Below are 18,553 nucleotides of genomic sequence, written 5' to 3'. Positions count from 1 at the left end.
GAATATATTGAGCAATTCCAGATGTTTTATGGCTATTATTAGATATTATATTTTATTTCTATGCTATGACGCGTGTAAAACGTCCTTATGTGGGGGTAGTTTGTGGGTGTGGGGTTTCTTCTCGTATTTCTTTCCCGCGAGAAAACCCGTCAGCCGCGCCAAAACCCCACCTGTGTCAAACATCACCTTTGTTCCTGCCTGAGCTTGTCATTTCAAGCTGTCAGGAGACCATCTGCTTTTGAAATCGTGTCGATTAATCATATGTGCTGATTAATTATGTCCCCGCTGAGTTACAGATACGCCTTAAGAAACTTCAGGCGCGCCTTTAATATTAATCGATGCGAGAGCGCGCCTACAGCCCCGCCAACAAACCCCCACAGGCTTGGTCAGAGCGCGTCTCTGATTGGCTACAGTTGTTTCCCGCAGGCGTTTCCTTCTCATTCGTCCAATCAGCGTTGATAAATTTGCATAGCGGCTTCGTGATTGGACGGGAGATGTTGTGGCTCTTTAGAGCGCCAGAAAACAAGCTTTAGCGGGTGATTCATACTCGCCTGACCAGCGGTAGCACTGAAATAAGAAGATTACAAGCTCAGATCCTCTGATTTACAGAGAAATAATGCTCATGTGAAGAGGAAAACGAAAGATCAGCCTTGACACAGGATTTATTTACGTTTTTAGGATTTTTTTAATTACAAGGACGGAGGTTTAAGGTAAGAATATACCTGATCTACATCATCCATCTGACTTAAAGTTACGTAATGTAATAAAAATAGTATAAATCAATTTATTTTGTTAGTCACAGATGTTTATTTTAGTATTCAAACAATCAGAAAAGCTTATTATTTATAATAAGCGGTAATTTATATTCCATGTATAGCTAAACATCTATTATATCTAACCTATATACGCAAAGTGTAAATATATATTATATATGCACTTATATAATGATAATATAAATTATTTATAAAGTTAAATCGCATTGTTTATCTTCTTATAATATTACTGGTTTAGTTACCAGGCAACTGGTGGAGATATTTGCGCCCAAAACTGCCCACCGTCATCAGATCAGATCGCTCGTACATCATTAAATATACGTTTATAATATGTAATATAGCACGATTATAGCTATAAAAAAGTTGTACATAGAAGTATTTGGGTGTATAACTTCTGGCAGCACTTTCATTAGTAAGTTAGCAAACCTAGCATTACATCAGATCAGGGCTGTATATTACAGCTTTATAATTTATAAACATTAAGTTGTTGATGTTAAATGTTGTTAATTCAGTCAACACATGTTTATATCAATGTCATTCATGTATAATAACAATTAAATAAACGTATAACAGCAATGATTATGACTTATTTATTTTTCTTTTTGTTTTAGATGCAGGAGGTGAAGTGTTTAACATTAAAGGATTTGCTTGGTGTCAGAACACTGGTGAATAAGACAGGCTCAGATGATGCTGCCAGCATGAATGACCATAAAGTACGATTATCCAAATGCACGTTTGTTTAAATATTATGATGATAACGTCTCATTAGATGTTTACTAATACTTTGATTTCAGGAAAACATCTGCATGGACAGAAGGAAAATGACCCCACTGAAGAGCGAGTCTCTGACAGCTGCTTTGAATGGACATGGGAAGATTTCCAGTCCTGAAATCACCCACATAACCCCTATTAAACTCACTGAGAAGGCCCATCCGGACCCCTGGACGCCAACAGCGAATCTGAAAATGCTGATCAATGCTGCTAGTCCAGATATACGTGACAGAGAAATGAAGAAAACCCTCTTCAAACCCATTGAAAATAAAGGGAAGATTGCAGAGGAGGAGGAAGAGGAAGAACTTGATGACTCGTGTCAGGTAGAAAATTAATTAAAAAATGTGTTAAATTACAGGAATAGTTTACCCAAACTTTTACTTGTTTTAAACCATTAAAGGTTTCTTCTGTAAAAGCAAAAGAAGATATTTCGAAGAATGCTGGAAACCTGTAACCATTGACTTTCATAGTTTTTGTTTTCCTACTATAGAAGTCAATGGTTACAGGTTTCCAGCGTTCTTCAAAGTATCTGCTATTGTATTCAACAGAGCAAAAAACATCATAAAGCCTAAATCGAGAGTAAATAATGTGGAAATTTCATTTTGTTTGGGGGTGAACTTTCCTTAAATTGAATGAAATTAAAGGAATCGTTCATCCAAAAATGAAAACTCTGTCATCGTTTATAGTATGCACCCTTTACTCATTTCAAGCCTTTATAGGTGAACAAAAAAAGAAGATGTTTTAAAGAAAACCTGTAACCATTGACTGCCATTGTATTTGTTTTCCTACTATGGAAGTCAATGGTTACAGGTTACAGGCATTCCTCAAAGTATCCCGTTTTATGTTTAACAGAGGAAAGAAACTCATAAAGGATTACAACCACTTGAGTGAGAGTAAGTGTGTACGTTTCATCTTTTGGGGAAAACTATCCCTAAAAAATGAATGAAACTGAAGAGATAGTTCACTCACACATGAAAATTCGATCATCATTTACAGTACACACCATTTAATCATTTCAAGCCTTTATGGGTGAACAAAAATAATATATTGAAGAAACCTGAAAACTGGTAACCATTGCCTTCCAATAGATTATAACGCTTTAATGTTGACGATAATAATACACTTATTAGGGGAAATACATTTAAAATATTTGTTGTTAAAGTATTTGTTTTCCTACTATAAAAGTCAATGGTCACAGATTTCCAGCATTCTTCAAAATATCTTCTTTTTTTGTTCAACAGAAGAAACTCATAAATGAGGGGAGGTAAACAATGAATGATTACTATAAATCAGTAGTTTGAGTGTTTTGTCTTTCTTTATTCCAGTATGAAGCGTTAGACGAATCTGAAAGGCGACCCAGTCGAAAACAGAAGAGTTTGGGGCTTTTGTGTCAGAAATTTTTGGCTTTGTACCCTGATTACCCAGAATCCTCTGAAAGCATCAATATTTCCCTGGATGAAGTGGCCACATGCTTGGGTAAGAGAAAATGACTGCCAAACACAATCTGTTTATGGGTTGACCTTATTCTGCAATACAGTGTTAAAGGCATGGAGAAATCATTGAACTTTTCATAGGTATTATAAACATTTATAGATGAATGCATTAATCCGCTTGTTAAGTGGTGACGTGTTTGTGACGTATGTAATACTGTTTCCGGGTCCAAGCCGCCACTCATTTGAGTGGAGAAATCATTCATTTATGATCACGTTTTATTCCTATCACACATTAAAGTTAATTTGATATAAAATCATAGTGTACACAACAATCAATGAGCTTTCTGCATAACAAATACCAAAAAATTAACAATTTATAAAAAAATAATCACTTTCTGGCCATGGGATATTAGGCATGGACATATATACAGCGATCGTGATTTTCGAAAGCCTTAAATCGCTTTGTAAACGTTTATTATTACCATTTCATGAGTCTCCCCATTCAGTTGAATAGAGCGCTTGGACCCGGAAGCTGCTTCGCGTGACGTCACACTTAACAAGCGGATATCTGCACTAAAGCTTTGGACATTTAAATTCACACAGGGTAAAGAATAAATCAATATACAGTACAGTATCCATTAAATATTTTATTGTTTCATTATTTTAATTTCTGTAAATGAACTTCTGATTCATTCGCCTAATAACGACAGTTAACAATCAAACCACTTGCTCTATGAACAATTGTGTTTATGAAAATACATAAAAATAATATAATGTACGTTTCGTTTTAAGTTTTTAGGATCTCCAGCAGAAAAGATATCCAAAAATTCCTTTGTCAAGTTGTAAAGAAATCTGTGTTTTTGAAAGTAATGAAGACAGCAGAAGTCAATGATTCATTTGAATTATTCAGCCTGACATGTTTACTGCTCCAAAATATTTTAAAAGTTTTACAAAATAAAATATATTGTGTTCAGAGGGGGAAAAGTTGTTGTTTTTTTATATAAAAGAAAATAATATATTTTAAAGCAGTGTTCACAATACTGTGAAACCGTGATATTTTTATCCAAGGTTATCAAACCGTCAGAATGTTATACCGGCCCATGCCTAATTGAGAATAAGGTTCCAATGGCTGCGCAAACTCATTTATGCATTTGAACTAACAGCAAGCAATAGTATTTATTTGCACAAATATATTTTCGTAAAATCAAACTGTTGTTTCTCAATGTTTTGATTTTAGGCGTTGAGAGACGACGCATCTATGATATTGTGAATGTGCTGGAGTCTCTGATGCTGGTCAGCAGAAAGGCAAAAAACATGTACGTGTGGCACGGACGCTCGCGGCTCCCACAGACTCTACAGGGACTTTTACAGGCCGGTCGAGATCAACACTATGATTTACTGATGGACCAGAGGGAAGGGAATGGCCTGCATGCTGTCCAACACGTGCAGAACGCACACGGTAGGACATACACACACACACACACACACACTGTAAAAAAGTGATTAGTTACTTTACTTAAAAAAAGTGAGTAAACCCATTGCCTTAAAATCAACAAGTTGACTTTACTTTAAAAAGTGAGTAAATCTGTTGTAACTTGAAACGGTTATTTGACTTTACTTTTATAATTATGCACATAATTCATTTACTTGCTAATTTCACGATTAAAGTGTCATTTAATGTCCAAACTAAGTTAATTAGGCTTTTATTCCGGCCAAACTAATAGAAATTAGACTTTCTCCAGAATAAAAATATTATAAAAAATATCTAATGTAATTAGGAAAATATTCACAAGTTAAAATTTTAATAATTTGCAATTTAGCTGTATGTAGTCTGTATTTATCGAGGCTATCGATAAAGCAAAATATGCTTTATGCAACTGCATGTCTACCATATTGCACTTATACGGTTTGCTTTATAGTGAGGGTTGCCCCCTTAAGCGTCATTATTAGTATCTCACTCATTAATCGGTCACCAGTTAACAGCGTTTCAAGCAACACAACACCGGTTTCCAGGTCTTTGTGTTGGTCACACATAATCCCATCACAGCACAGTTGTCTCAGTTGTAAATGTGCCGTATTCTAGCAGACATGCATAGGAGGGGAACTCAAAGCTGCATGTTCAGGCATGTTTCTGTCTCTCTTGTAAGAGTGACCCGATTACACCACTTACAGTTGATGTTTGTTTTTGGAGAAACTGCATTGAATCTGATAATAATAGAGTTCATACGTAAATATAAACTTAAGCAGACATGATTTGAGATTTCATATAATACAAATATTATTTGTAAAAACTGTTATGAAAAGCTAGATTTCACTAACAAATAAGGGTAAATATTGGGTAAATATTTGTTCCTGTCAATAAAAAAAAAGACCAGCTTAAACCCTAGAGTTATTTTAGCACAAACTATTTTATTTTATAATATTTATTAATCGTTTAATTAATGTTTTTAAATTTTGTTTCATTAATTTATGTACATAAATAAATTAAAAAAATCATTTCAGTGGTACAAATTTGGTGCATTAAGTAATTATTTGTTTCTGTCAATTAAAAATTACAGGTTTGAGGTTTTTTTAGCACTAATTACATCATGTTAAAGTATTTATCAGTTTAATTAGGTCTTTAAATGTTAGTTTAATTAATATATATACAAAAATGAATAACGAAAGTTTCAGTGGTACAAAAACAACATGATTTAAATGTTGATTTACACAAGAATTGTTTTTCTTCTGATGTTTTCTTCTGATGATCTACACTGTTTGCATGTTAAAACGCTTTACAATAAAGCTTTGGTATTTAATTTTACATGCTTCATTTTTAAAACAGATTAGACAAAATAAATGAACGTTTCGTCTTTTCGCTTTTCTTAAGCAGCCAATGATGAAATAAAAGCCCCAAAAACTGGCTAATGCTGACACAAACCCCTATACTCTACAATGTTTGTTGCATAATACGCTTTTTCTGTGTTAAAATACTTTACAGTAACGCTCTGATATATAATTTTACATGCATCATTTTTAAAACAGAACAATCATTTTTTATCTGTTTTCAGTTTCCTTTAGCAGCCAATGATGAAATAAACCCCCCGAATGTTGGTTAATACTGACATAAACACTAGACTCTACCATATATTTTGCATGTTACTCTTTTTCTTTGTTAAAATGCTTAACAATAAAGCTAACATGCTTCATTTTTAACACTGATCAATAAAAATAAATATAGATCTGTTTCCTTTCGCAGCCAGTCATGAAATAAACCCCCCGAATGCTGAAATAAGCCCCATACTCTACCATATTTTTTGCATATTAATCTTTGTCTGTTAAAATACTTTACAATAATCCTTTGATATTTAATTTTACATGCTTTATTCTTAAAACAGACCAACGCAACCACAAAAATGATCTGTTTTCTGCTTCAGAAGCCCATAATGAAATAAAAGCCCCAAACATTGGCTAATACCGACATAAACGCCATACTCTACCATATTACTAAACTATTTCACAGTGTTTACTTTGCATTTGAGCATTGATATGGAAGCCTGCGTCGAGTTTGATGGCTTTATAAAGAAATGAAGCTGTTTTGCGTCCTGCTGTCCTCGTCTGGACCCTCTGATGTGCTTATTATTGTGTTCGTTGGCTTCATATCCCATGTGGTCGCTGTCACCAAGCAACAGCTTTCCTTCCTAACAAAAGCTTATTACCATCCCATCATGAGGGCAGGAGTCACTCGACCAGCCAATTCAGCCATTCATTCCTCATATTCAACAACTCTGATGTCCCCCTGCCACTCACTTCACATTTACACACTCATCCTTTATTCAAAAATGCAGATTCCTCTTCTTATTGAACACCACTATGGAGGATTTCCTAAAAGGATTAGTTCACTTTCAGCATGGACATTTCATCATTACATTCGAAGTCAGAATCATTAGCCGTCCTGAATTATTAGTCCCCGTTATTAAAAGACAATTCCAACACACTAATAACTGATACCATTTATCTTTGCCATGATGACAGCACATAATATTTGACTAGATATATCTCAACATACTAGTAATCAGCTTAAAGTGACATTTAACTAGATTAAAGTTAGGGTAAATAACAGTGTTGTAAGCCTGATGTCTCTTTTTTCACAGCCGCCTCCAGCAGGAGAAAGGATAAATCGCTCCGAATCATGAGCCAGAAGTTTGTCATGCTGTTCCTGGTGTCCAAAACCCAAACTGTAACCCTCGATATGGCTGCTAAGATTTTAATTGAAGAGGGTCAGGAAGAGTCCTACGACAGCAAGTATAAAAGTAAGACATCCCTTATATGCCAATAAACTTATCTTCATGTTTTTTTCCCATATTGATTGATAATGATATTCATTTGGATGTATGAATTGTTAATGCTAATCTAATGTTATTCTTCTAACTAGGGCTGCACAATATATTGTTTCAGCATTGATATCGCAATGTGTGCATCCACAATATTCACAATGCAAGATCTGCAACTTTTGAGTTTGAACTATAGTTGAGCAGGAGCCACAAAATTTTAATTACTGTGTTTATATGATCTATGGCAAACAAAAATACTTTTGTCTTGTTTCTAGTCCAAATATCTACATTTCAAACCAAGAATAAGATTATTTTACTAACCCCACTGGCAGATAATTTACCTTTTTTTAAAGAAAAACTCTTAATTTTGAATTCTGAAAGTGAAAACAAAATATTTTTTACTTGATTTAAGAGTTTTTTTTAATATTAAAACGAGACAAAACAAAGTTAGAATGGCATTTTTGCATTGTGATTTATTCAATTTCTGTACCTCAATAGTGTTACATAATCCGTCAAATAAAAACTGTTTTGAAACTGAATTTATATCACAATATTTTCACAGAAAAATTAAATATTGCAGTATAAGATTTTTCCAATATCGTGCAGCCCAACTTCCAACTATGACTAAGGCCACACAAATTAGAAGGTTTCTTTATTACATTTTAAAGTAAAGTCTAAAATAATAATATATATATATACATATTTGTCCTTACAAATTGAATTAAAAAAATAAAAGTTGTGACAAAAAAACGTAAACGAGAGTAAATGTGCTAAATCTAATCCTAAAACTATTATATATGTACATTTTAACACACATTGTTTTTTTACCTGTTTTATTTTTTTTTCTATTTTTGTATGACTTTAAGAGCTAATTTAAATGAGCAAAAATTTTTATTTTAAGAGGTACGTAAAATGTGAAAATTCAACAGTACTTAGCAAATGCACACACATTTTAAAAACATTTGTCCTTAAATTAAAAGCATGCTTAAAATCTTTTATTAAAAACTAAAAAGTTGTGGCAAAAGTAACTAAATGAGAGTAAATGTGCAAAGTGTAATCTTAAAACTGTTGTAGGCATTAATTTTAGTACAACAAAGTTTGTGACATAAGAAGGTGAATGAGAGTAAATGTGTAAAATGTAATCCTAAAATAGTTGTAAGCATCAATTACATTAGTTTTTCAGCTGTTTTAATTTCTTTTATTTGTATGCATGACTTTAATAGCTATATTAAATGTGCAAAATGTACAAATGTTACGAAACTTATTGCAATTGCACAAAATCTGTTAACTTTTTTCACAAAATATTGTTTATTAGCCCATCACTAATGTGTTGTAAAAATATGCATTTTTATTTTTATTGATTGCATGAAGCTCATCATTTTTTGATTGTTTTTGTTTGTCCAGCTAAGGTGCGGCGTTTGTATGATATCGCTAACGTCCTGACTAGCCTGAATCTGATCAAGAAAATTCACATGAGAGAAGAAAAGACCCGTAAACCAGTCTTCAAATGGATCGGGCCTGGAAATTTTCAAAGCAGCAGCAGTATGTTATGCTTTAACTTCTGGTAATGGTTTTTAGGGCTCATCAGTGTGAGCATATTGTAATTATATGGCTTTATTTAAGATTCAGATGATTTGAGAGGTCAAATCAGCAACTCCGGCACTGAACGACGGGAGAAAATGGCACGTCATTCTTCCTTCCAGGTCATTACTGCCCCTCCTGTCAATCAAAGACTGATAAGCTCCGCCCCCAGCACGCCTCACAGATATTCTACAGGTTTGGGCAGAGTGGAATATTTGCATATTTTATAATAAGTCAGTTATATTTAATATAATTCTGGTTTAATGCCTTGTTTATGTGTTTGCATCATTAGATGAGCCGGTGGATTACTCCAGGAAAAGCGGGAACAACAGTGCAGTGTGTCGACTGCAGTTTGGAGACGGGTGAAGATTTGTTTGCTTGTTTACTTAGTTTTAATATATATGCTTAAATATCACTTATAATGCATGTATATTATACATTTCTCATGAATCACAGGGAGAACATGCAATCTCCACACAGAAATGCCAACTGACCCAGCAGAGGCTTGAACCAGCAACCTTCATGCTGAGGCGATTGTGCTACCCACTGCGCCACCATGACACACCTATATATATTTCTATATTTTTAATACACGTTTATATTTTATTTTTATTATTGTAAAGCTTTTTAATCAACTACGGTTGTGTAAAATTGGCTCTAAAAAATGCCTTGCCTAGAGTCGATATCCTAATCAGTTAGTATCCTAATAATTAGTTGATTACTAATAATTTACTTGAAGACAATGTTAATTAAGCATTATCAGAGTTTTATTTTTAAAAACATTTTTGTCATTAATATTATAAAATATTTATAAGTTGTTTTGATTTAATTTTTTTATTGTCTATAATTTCTTTTATGTTTAGCATTTAATTTTTTCAATGTCAGTTTTATTTATATAGCACTATTAAACACAGCCAAAGGTTGACCATTGTGCTGCACAATACAAATCAGAAAAAGAAAGATATAAATTATAGCTGAGAAACAATTCTCACAAGTTTTCAACCTAGATTTAAAAACAGATTTTTGCTGTAATTTTAATTGATAACATTTTTACTGTATTTTTTATTTATTATTTTATTTAAAGAAGAACAGTAAAACTAACAAAGAAATAAAGATACAAAAACTTCAGAAAGATTAACTTATTTTTATAATACAAATGTTGTTTTATTATTTTTATTACGATAATGTGCTTTGGTAATTTTAATTATTGCAAAACAATTCCATTTCTAAATTATTTTTTTAATTGATATATATATATATATATATATATATATATATATATATATATATATATATATATATATATATATATATATATATATAAAAATAAAGGGGCTAATGATTTTGTCCTTAAAATGGTGTTTAAAAATTTTTAATTGCTTTTATTCTAGACAAAATAAAACAAATAAGAATTTCTCCAAAAGATAAAATATTATCAGACATACTGTGAAAATATCCTTGCTCTGTTGAACATAATTTGGGAAATATTTAAAAACAGAAAAAAAATTCAAAGGGGGCAAATAATTCTGACTTCAACTTTATATATTTATATTTATATATATATATATATATATATATATATATATATATATATATATATATATATGTGTGTGTGTGTGTGTGTGTGTGTGTTTGTTATTTAGTTTAAATACTAACTACAGTCACACTTGTGTATTTTTATTTTTTTAAATATTAATTATTTTTTATAAATTATTATTAATTATATATCATTCATAATAATTCTTTCAGCTAGAATATGTACTTCAATTAGTTGCCAAAGCAATATTTAAAACTCAAATAATTCAAAATATCTCAACTATTATGTGATGTTTTTCATATTTTAAGATTTTTCGCACCTCAACTTAAATTCATACACTTGACAGTGATTTCTTTTTGTTAAGTAATTGACACAATTAAGATTTAAAGTTTGTGTTAGCATCACTGACCGTTGACTGGTGTATGTTTACAGTGTTCATCCCAGTGTTAGTCCTGCAGTTCCCTCTGCACTGGCGTCTCTAGCGATGCCTCTTCAAGCTGATCTGATGCCCGTTCCAGCTTCGTTCTCTCACCCGCTGGCAATCCTGCCGCAGACGCCCCTGCTCATGCTGTACAGCGGGAACATTTCTGACGGTGCCTCCAGCCTGAGAAAGAGGGAGAGATCAGAGGAAGACGACCATCAGACCACAAAATGCAGAAGACGCTCGGCATCCATAGAAAGTGACACAGTGGGTTCAGTTCAAGTTTATTTGTGTAGCGCTTTTCACAGTTATTTAAAGATTATATCACACGAGTCATGCACAGTATAAAAGTGCTCATACAACCTCGTAACCTTAAAATGAATAGCAACAAAAACAATCTGAATTATGAAGGAATAGAAGTTATGCAATAAGAAATAAAATAATATGCATTATTATGAGCTGTAATTGACTCTAACACACACACGTGTCAAACTCAGTTCATGGAGGGCCGCAGCTCTGCACTGTTAACTTCTAACCGTAATTAAACACCTGATCAAACTAATTGAGTCCTTCAGGCTTGATTGATACCTACAGATAGGTGTGTTGAAGGAGAACTAAACTCTACAGAGCTCCAGCCCTCCAGGAATTGACTTTGACACCCCTGCTCTAACATGTGAATGTCTGATAGGTGGAGAGCGAGAGCTTGAGCTCCAGCACCAGACGGTCTCCAGTCTGCTCTCCCGAAGGCTCTCCGTGGGACGAGGCCTCGTTCGGGGGTCTGCATGAAGATGATGTGGCTGCATCCAGTTCCAAAGACGCCCTCCTGTCCCCTCATTACCTCTATGTGCCAAACACTGCAGGTACGTCAAAACTAGTGCTGTATGTATATGTGTGTATGTGTGCATGCATAAATACACATATATAGACACAAAAATACATACATTTTAGTAAATAAAACATTACATCATTTGTATTATAAACCCACAAATCCATAAAAATTATTATTATAGAGAAATTATCATTCTAATAAAATTAAATAATTATTTGTAGTAAATAAAAATAATGCATCATTTGTATTATGTATTAATAGTTTATATATATATATATATATATATAAATATATATATATATATATATATATATATATATATATATATATATATATATTTGTAATTTCTATATATGGGTCTACTGTGTATATTTATTATACCTATAAATAATTACAAACATCCATAAAATTAAAAGAATTTTTATATATATATATATATATATATATATATATATATATATATAACAAAAATATACAAATTTAAAATATTTAAGCATTATATATAGATTACATATCAAATGATTAATCACATACACAATAAAAGTTTGTGTAGTCGTAAAGTGTATATTTGTTATTCGTATATAATTACTTTTTAATAGAAATCAAGAACTAAAAGATTTATTTTATATATGAATATTAATTTTCAATTATAAAATATAATATAATGTTAAGTCACGCATCGATTTTAAAACCTGGATTTTAACTTATAAAGCTGTTCATGGTTCTGCACCTGATTATATATGTGACCTGATATCTACCTCCTCTTCCTCTCGCAATCTACGTTCTGCTTCGGGGCTCACCTTGTATCAGCCCCGTTGCAAACTTAGCAGCATGGGAGGCAGGGCATTCTCTTATCGTGCACCTAAATTGTGGAATGCTCTCCCCACAAATATCAGAAACGCTTAAGAAACTTCTTAAAACTCATCTTTTTATTATTGCTTATAACTTATGAGGCCTTCTTTTAATATGTATATTTTATCATTATTATCATTCTTACATTTTTTTGTGTATTTTATGTTCTTCTGTGTGTTGATGCTCTTTTTAGCGCTTTGAGTTTGAGAAAAGCACAATATAAATACAATTTATTATTATTATTACTAATAAATAGTATAAAATATAAATGCTTTATATATAAATATAAACAAGCATTCTCTCAGATATACATGCATGTGTGTATTTAGATATACATAATGAATATAAACATTAATTTATAATGCAATTAACCATTTAAGAGCACTAATAAAATGTTACACTCTAACCACAGTGCTGTACAGAAGCAATGCAAGCTAATAAATAAAACATCTTTCCTTACCAAAAACAGTCAAATAAATACAGTATAGTTATAAAACTCACAGGATTCCCACAGGGCAAGACAATTCCTAAATAAAAAAGTCATGACCTAAAAACATCTTTCACACTCTTTTTAACTCTTCATCATCTTTTGTCTGTAGGTCTGAATAGTTTTAACTTCCTCCTGCCAGCAGGGCACGCGCAGGGTGGAGTGCCGGCCGTAGCCATGCCATATTTTGTGGTGCAATCACCACTAATAGCAGGTGCAATGCCCACATCCAGCACTGAAGGGGCTGCTGGCTTCAGTGTGCCCACCGTTCTGTCGCCCGCACAGTTTGTGATGGCAGGAGGAGCTTATGGTGTGACTGAAATACTGCAGAGCCCAGAACATCATGGGAACGTACCAGCCACAACATCATCACCACGAGCAGAAGAGAGCCCGAAACCAGCACAAACACAGGTACTGCATATGATTATTATTAATAATACTGCAACAATACATGCAGTTGCGGGCAAAATTATTAGCCCTCCTGTGCATTATTTATTATTTTGATTAAATACATTTTTTAAGTGACATTAAGGAATTTTTTTAAGTATTTCCGATAACGTTTTTCCTTCCAGAGGAAGTCTTATTTGTTTTTAAAACAATAATTGCACATAAAAGAGTGAATTAATCAATTATTCCTACTTCATACGGTTTCAAACTGTAACATAGTTTATCTCACCTTACGTTACCCATAATTTCAGACTCCTGTGACACCAAAGGAAGCATCGCTGGGGTCCAAATCTTTCTTCGAGACACCTGGGGCATTTGGGTCTCTCGTCAACCAATCAGCAGCTCGCAAACGAGGCTCCGCCCAGAGGAGGCTGGACATCGGGCACACCGCAGCCAATTAGATTCGAGTTTTCAGGCTTCTGTGGTCCTAAAGTGCCAAAGACGAAGAGCAGAAACATGACTTGAACAATACAAACATTTCCTGTGTACTAACTAGTGAACATCAAAGTCAGAGAGTGTAGATTACTATTATATTTCCCCACCGTTTCCAATAGTAAGCTTGTTTGTTGGCTGATTTTGTTAACCCCTTTTATTTATTATAATCTTTCAAAGGCTAAAATCATCAACAATCCAACTTCAGCACTACATATTTAAATAAAGTGATTAATTAAAGCCTCTGAAAGACAAAAACTAGCATCGTCAAACAATTAATCACGATTATTCGCATCCAAAAATAAAAGTTTGTATTTGCTAAGTATATTTTTGTGCATACTGTGTATATAAATATATGCATGACTATATTATGTCACTATTATTATGTGATTATATCGTAAAAACATACATATTTGTTTATATATATTTATATTTAATGCAAATTATATATAATACATATGTAAATATAATTACTTTTGTATTTTATGTACAGTATGTATGTGTATTTATACATATATGCATACATATACATGTATACACTATGTAAATACAATCTTTTATCTTGGATGTGCTTAATTATGATTAATAATTTGACTGAATAAAGCAAATAAAACACGCTTTCTTTAGTAATTCATAGGTAAAAGTGCCATATTGGAGAAGCCGACTTGCCTTATAAATATATTACATGATGCCTTCACTGAGAAGTAATGAATTTAGAGTACAATATGAGATAAAGAACGAAATAATGGTTGTAATTTTTAACACCGTTAACCGTTTGAGGTGCTACATCTGTAATATTAATAGGGAACAAAGACATACTTGAATAAGCAGTGAATCTGCCGGAGAGAAGCAGGATTATCACAGTACTGTACTGTTTGAAACTAAAGTATGTTTATGTACTGTGTTTTTTAGACTAGTCGTAAATTATTTTGGAGTTTGGATCGTATTTTACACCTTGTTGAGCTGTACAGTATTTACAGTTATTCCACTGTAACTCGTAGCATTGAATATTTTTGTATTTCTGTCAGTGTTTTAAATGAATGTCTGTGGATGTTTAAAGCTGCACTGCTGAATCTGTATAGTGCTTTCTGTTAGATGTATTTTTTTTATTATTTCATGTATGGACACTGTTGTCGTTCTAAATAAATATATGCAAAATGCAATATTTGTTCAATCTGTTGATATGAAGTGAACAGATGTGCTTAATCAGAGTGACCACAAGAGGGCAGTGTGTATATATTTATTACAAATCTTTTCTATTATTACAAATCTCTCTTTTAAATTAATATTTTCTATAGGATGCTCTACAATATTATATTTGTGCATATACATTAGATTAGTGTGTATCTTATAGATATGTGTCATATATATCCTTACAAATCTCTTTTAAATTAATATTTTCTATAGGATGCTCTACAATATTATATTTGTGCATATACATTAGATTAGTGTGTGTGTGTATCTTATAGATATGTGTCATATATATCCTCACAAATCTCTTTTAAATTAATATTTTCTATAGGATGCTCTACAATATTATATTTGTGCATATACATTAGATTAGTGTGTGTGTGTGTGTGTATCTTATAGATATGTGTCATATATATCCTCACAAATCTTTTAAATTAATATTTTCTATAGGATGCTCTACAATATTATATTTGTGCATATACATTAGATTAGTGTGTGTGTGTGTGTGTGTGTGTATCTTATAGATATGTGTCATATATATCCTCACAAATCTCTTTTAAATTAATATTTTCTATAGGATGCTCTACAATATTATATTTGTGCATATACATTAGTCAGTGAAAGCCAAATCTGGAGGTTATCGAACAAAATAACTTACGATAACCGTCAAAATAAATTTGTAGCTCAAATTTATGTTGGGGATTTTATTATTATTATTAATAATTAAGGAGGGGGAAAATCCAGAAAAACAAAAAACCATATAATTGGATTATATAGTAAATATTAATTATTTTTTATTTTAATATATTATAATTGTTATATAATTAATATAAATTTTATTTAATCTGTTGATATGAAGCGAACAGATGTGCTTAATCAAAGCGACCACAAGAGGGTAGTGTGTGTGTGAATATATAAATATATCACATACAGTATCTATCTTTTATCTTATATATATATATATATATATATATATATATATATATATATATATATATATATACATATATATATATATATCCTCACAAATCTATCTTTTAAATTAAAATTTTCTTAAGAATGCTTTTACAAGTGCTGAAAGTCAGTTCTGAAGCCATATCTGGAGCTAATCTAACAAAATATCCATCAAAAAATTAATAGACCAAATTTATGTTAGGGATTTAATTTGATTAATATTTGTAGCAAATAAGGGGGGAAATCCATATAAAAATATAGGCTATACATAATTTAGTGTATGTATGTGTATGTATATATATATATATATATATATATATATATATATATATATATATATATATATATATATATATATATATATATATATATATTTGCAATATTTCTCTTGGATGTAAATGTATTATTTTTCTATTAAAGATGTTTGGTGACTTAAATATAATCTTAATCAATATGTTCGTTTAATAAATCTGTTTCGTTCAAATGCAGCAAAATATATATGACCTATATCAACTGAGAAATTGATAAAAGCATGTGCTGTTCATGTAGGATGTCTTAATGGGCCTATTGGTCATTTATGCAGAGCAATATATATGATGTATATGTAAAAAACTGATGTATAAATTTGATTTCTCATAATACATATCGAATAACATAAAGTTAAATTCGCTGCTAATGATTTTGTCCTGTAAAATGTTGATATTAAACTCATAATATCGTTAATTAGTGTATCTGTGTTTGAACACGTTGACCCACGACACCTCTTTTCCTATATAATATAGTCTTTAAAACGATTAAAGCAATTGTACATGACTTTTTACCTTTCAGTATCAGTTTCACAGTCATTCTTGGAATATAATGAGTTATAAAAATGCCAGTTTTCCGCTTTTCTTCCGTCCTCCTCCAAACGTCTGCAGAAATACCGCGATTCCGCGAAGAGAGCGCATCGATTTACGGCAGCAACAACTGCACGTTAGAACAGATACGGTTCCGGCCGGAAGTAACGAGAATTAATTATGTTGTTTATTAAATTACCGAACAGATTGTATTTTATTAACACCTACCCCACCCAAATCCTACACCCAACCGCCACAGTACTGTACAAATATTAATTACTGTTATACAGTGTTACAAAAATGATGCTAGACTTTACCACGCATGTGCTATTGACGGTAATTACGACAGTGTTGTATTTACGGTCGCGAATTCTAATTAACGAACACAATTTGTAGTTTTTTTTATTATAATTAGAGTCAAAATGATCGCCGTGTGCCATTATCTTCACATTTAGATCTCATATTTAATAAAAAAAAAGTAACAGTTAAGATTAACAGAGGTCTAAGAATTTATTCAAATAGGCTAGCATCAAAGTGCTAGCATTAATAATAGAAAACAAAGCCTCTAATTAGAAGTGTGTGAGGTCTGTAATAGTAGAAGCACTTAATTAATCATTCATTCAAACTAAAGTATTACTAAAAAGATTACTGAGAAGCATTACTAAAGATTATGACTTTTAATCAAAGCCAAGTTGATCACTTTTCTTATTTTTGTGTGATATATAAGCTGTTATAAGCCAAACAATTGCTAGTATTACTAAACATTATTTACATAAAATGTACTTAAAGTTTAAATAAGCTAAGTTAATCATGTTTCTAATTTTTTAAGTTATATAAGCTGATTTTAGGCCATTTTAATGTTATTTAAGTTGCAAATGGCTCATAAGTTTAATTTGATTTATCCAGTTTTATTATTAACTATAAGTCCAGTTACCTATATAACATTATCTAGTTAGATAAAATATACATGAATAAAATCTTATGTCAAATGACAAATATCTTATTGTACAAATAACATTTTTAAGCTAACATTTTAAGCATTACTAAAAAAATAAGCTAAACTCAAGCAAAACAATTAACTAGCACTAAAGCATTACTAAATAATTACGCGCATTGCTAAAATTATTTACATCAAATTTATTTCACGTTTAATTAGCTAAGTTAATCATGTGTCTAATTTTTAAGCCAGTTTAATGTTATTTAAGTTGCAAATGACTCATAAGTTTAATTTCATTCAACTTAAAAATGGTATTTTCTTAACAGTGTATTTAGTAACATAACATTCATAACATCCTAATAACGAGTGGCACGGTGGCTTGGTGGTTATCGCTGTCACCTCACAGCAAGAAGGTCGCTGGTTCAAGTTTGCATGCTCTTCTCGTGTTGGCGTGGGTTTCCTCCGGGTGCTTCAGTTTCCCCTACAGTCAGTGTGTTTGGGTAAAAAAAAACACACCCCTATGGAAACCTAAATAAGCAAATCCTACACTTTAATCTCTCACACACATGCCATTCCTCAGACAGAGTCCAGTTTTTCCATAAAAGGAGGACGGACAGAGAGTTACATCTGTTTTTCATTCCCTCTTTCTTTCCAATCTCGCACCGTTCATATAAATTCCTTCTAAAGGACATTCTGTGTTATGTGGATTACAGCTGCATGGAGAAACTAGTGCTGAATTTCACACAAAACACCCAAATA

At 31.8% G+C, this 18,553-nt stretch overlaps 1 protein-coding gene across 2 annotated transcripts; it reads left to right on the top strand.

Moving 5' to 3' along the window:
- Window positions 1-532: 532 nt before the first annotated feature.
- Window positions 533-15,039, top strand: e2f7 (E2F transcription factor 7). Of its 2 annotated transcripts, NM_001045147.2 has the most exons (13): window positions 533-710; window positions 1,385-1,486; window positions 1,568-1,867; window positions 2,870-3,020; window positions 4,215-4,436; window positions 7,111-7,269; window positions 8,695-8,832; window positions 8,914-9,066; window positions 9,164-9,233; window positions 10,841-11,096; window positions 11,518-11,689; window positions 13,110-13,408; window positions 13,696-15,039. In NM_001045147.2, the coding sequence occupies exons 2-13, from the start codon at window positions 1,385-1,387 to the stop codon at window positions 13,843-13,845; spliced, it is 2,172 nt and encodes a 723-aa protein (NP_001038612.2). In that variant the 5' UTR covers window positions 533-710; the 3' UTR covers window positions 13,846-15,039. The 2 variants fall into 2 exon arrangements, with proteins under 2 accessions (NP_001038612.2, XP_068075825.1); XM_068219724.2 differs by lacking the exon at window positions 1,385-1,486 and having other exon boundaries at window positions 535-710.
- Window positions 15,040-18,553: the final 3,514 nt, after the last annotated feature.

The sequence above is a fragment of the Danio rerio genome, chromosome 4 (assembly GCF_049306965.1).
Source record: "Danio rerio strain Tuebingen ecotype United States chromosome 4, GRCz12tu, whole genome shotgun sequence".
NCBI classification, from domain to species: domain Eukaryota; kingdom Metazoa; phylum Chordata; class Actinopteri; order Cypriniformes; family Danionidae; genus Danio; species Danio rerio.
The sequence above is the reverse complement of the archived record's forward strand: the minus strand, read 5'-3'. Positions and strand labels throughout refer to the sequence as shown.

Bases quoted from the DNA above. Each gene is read 5' to 3' on its own strand.
- e2f7 (NM_001045147.2), top strand. From the start codon at position 1,385: ATGCAGGAGGTGAAGTGTTTAACATTAAAGGATTTGCTTGGTGTCAGA. The intron at 9,067-9,163 runs GTTTGGGCAGAG...TTGCATCATTAG, and splicing joins GCCTCACAGATATTCTACAG to ATGAGCCGGTGGATTACTCC. The intron at 13,409-13,695 runs GTACTGCATATG...CCATAATTTCAG, and splicing joins CGAAACCAGCACAAACACAG to ACTCCTGTGACACCAAAGGA.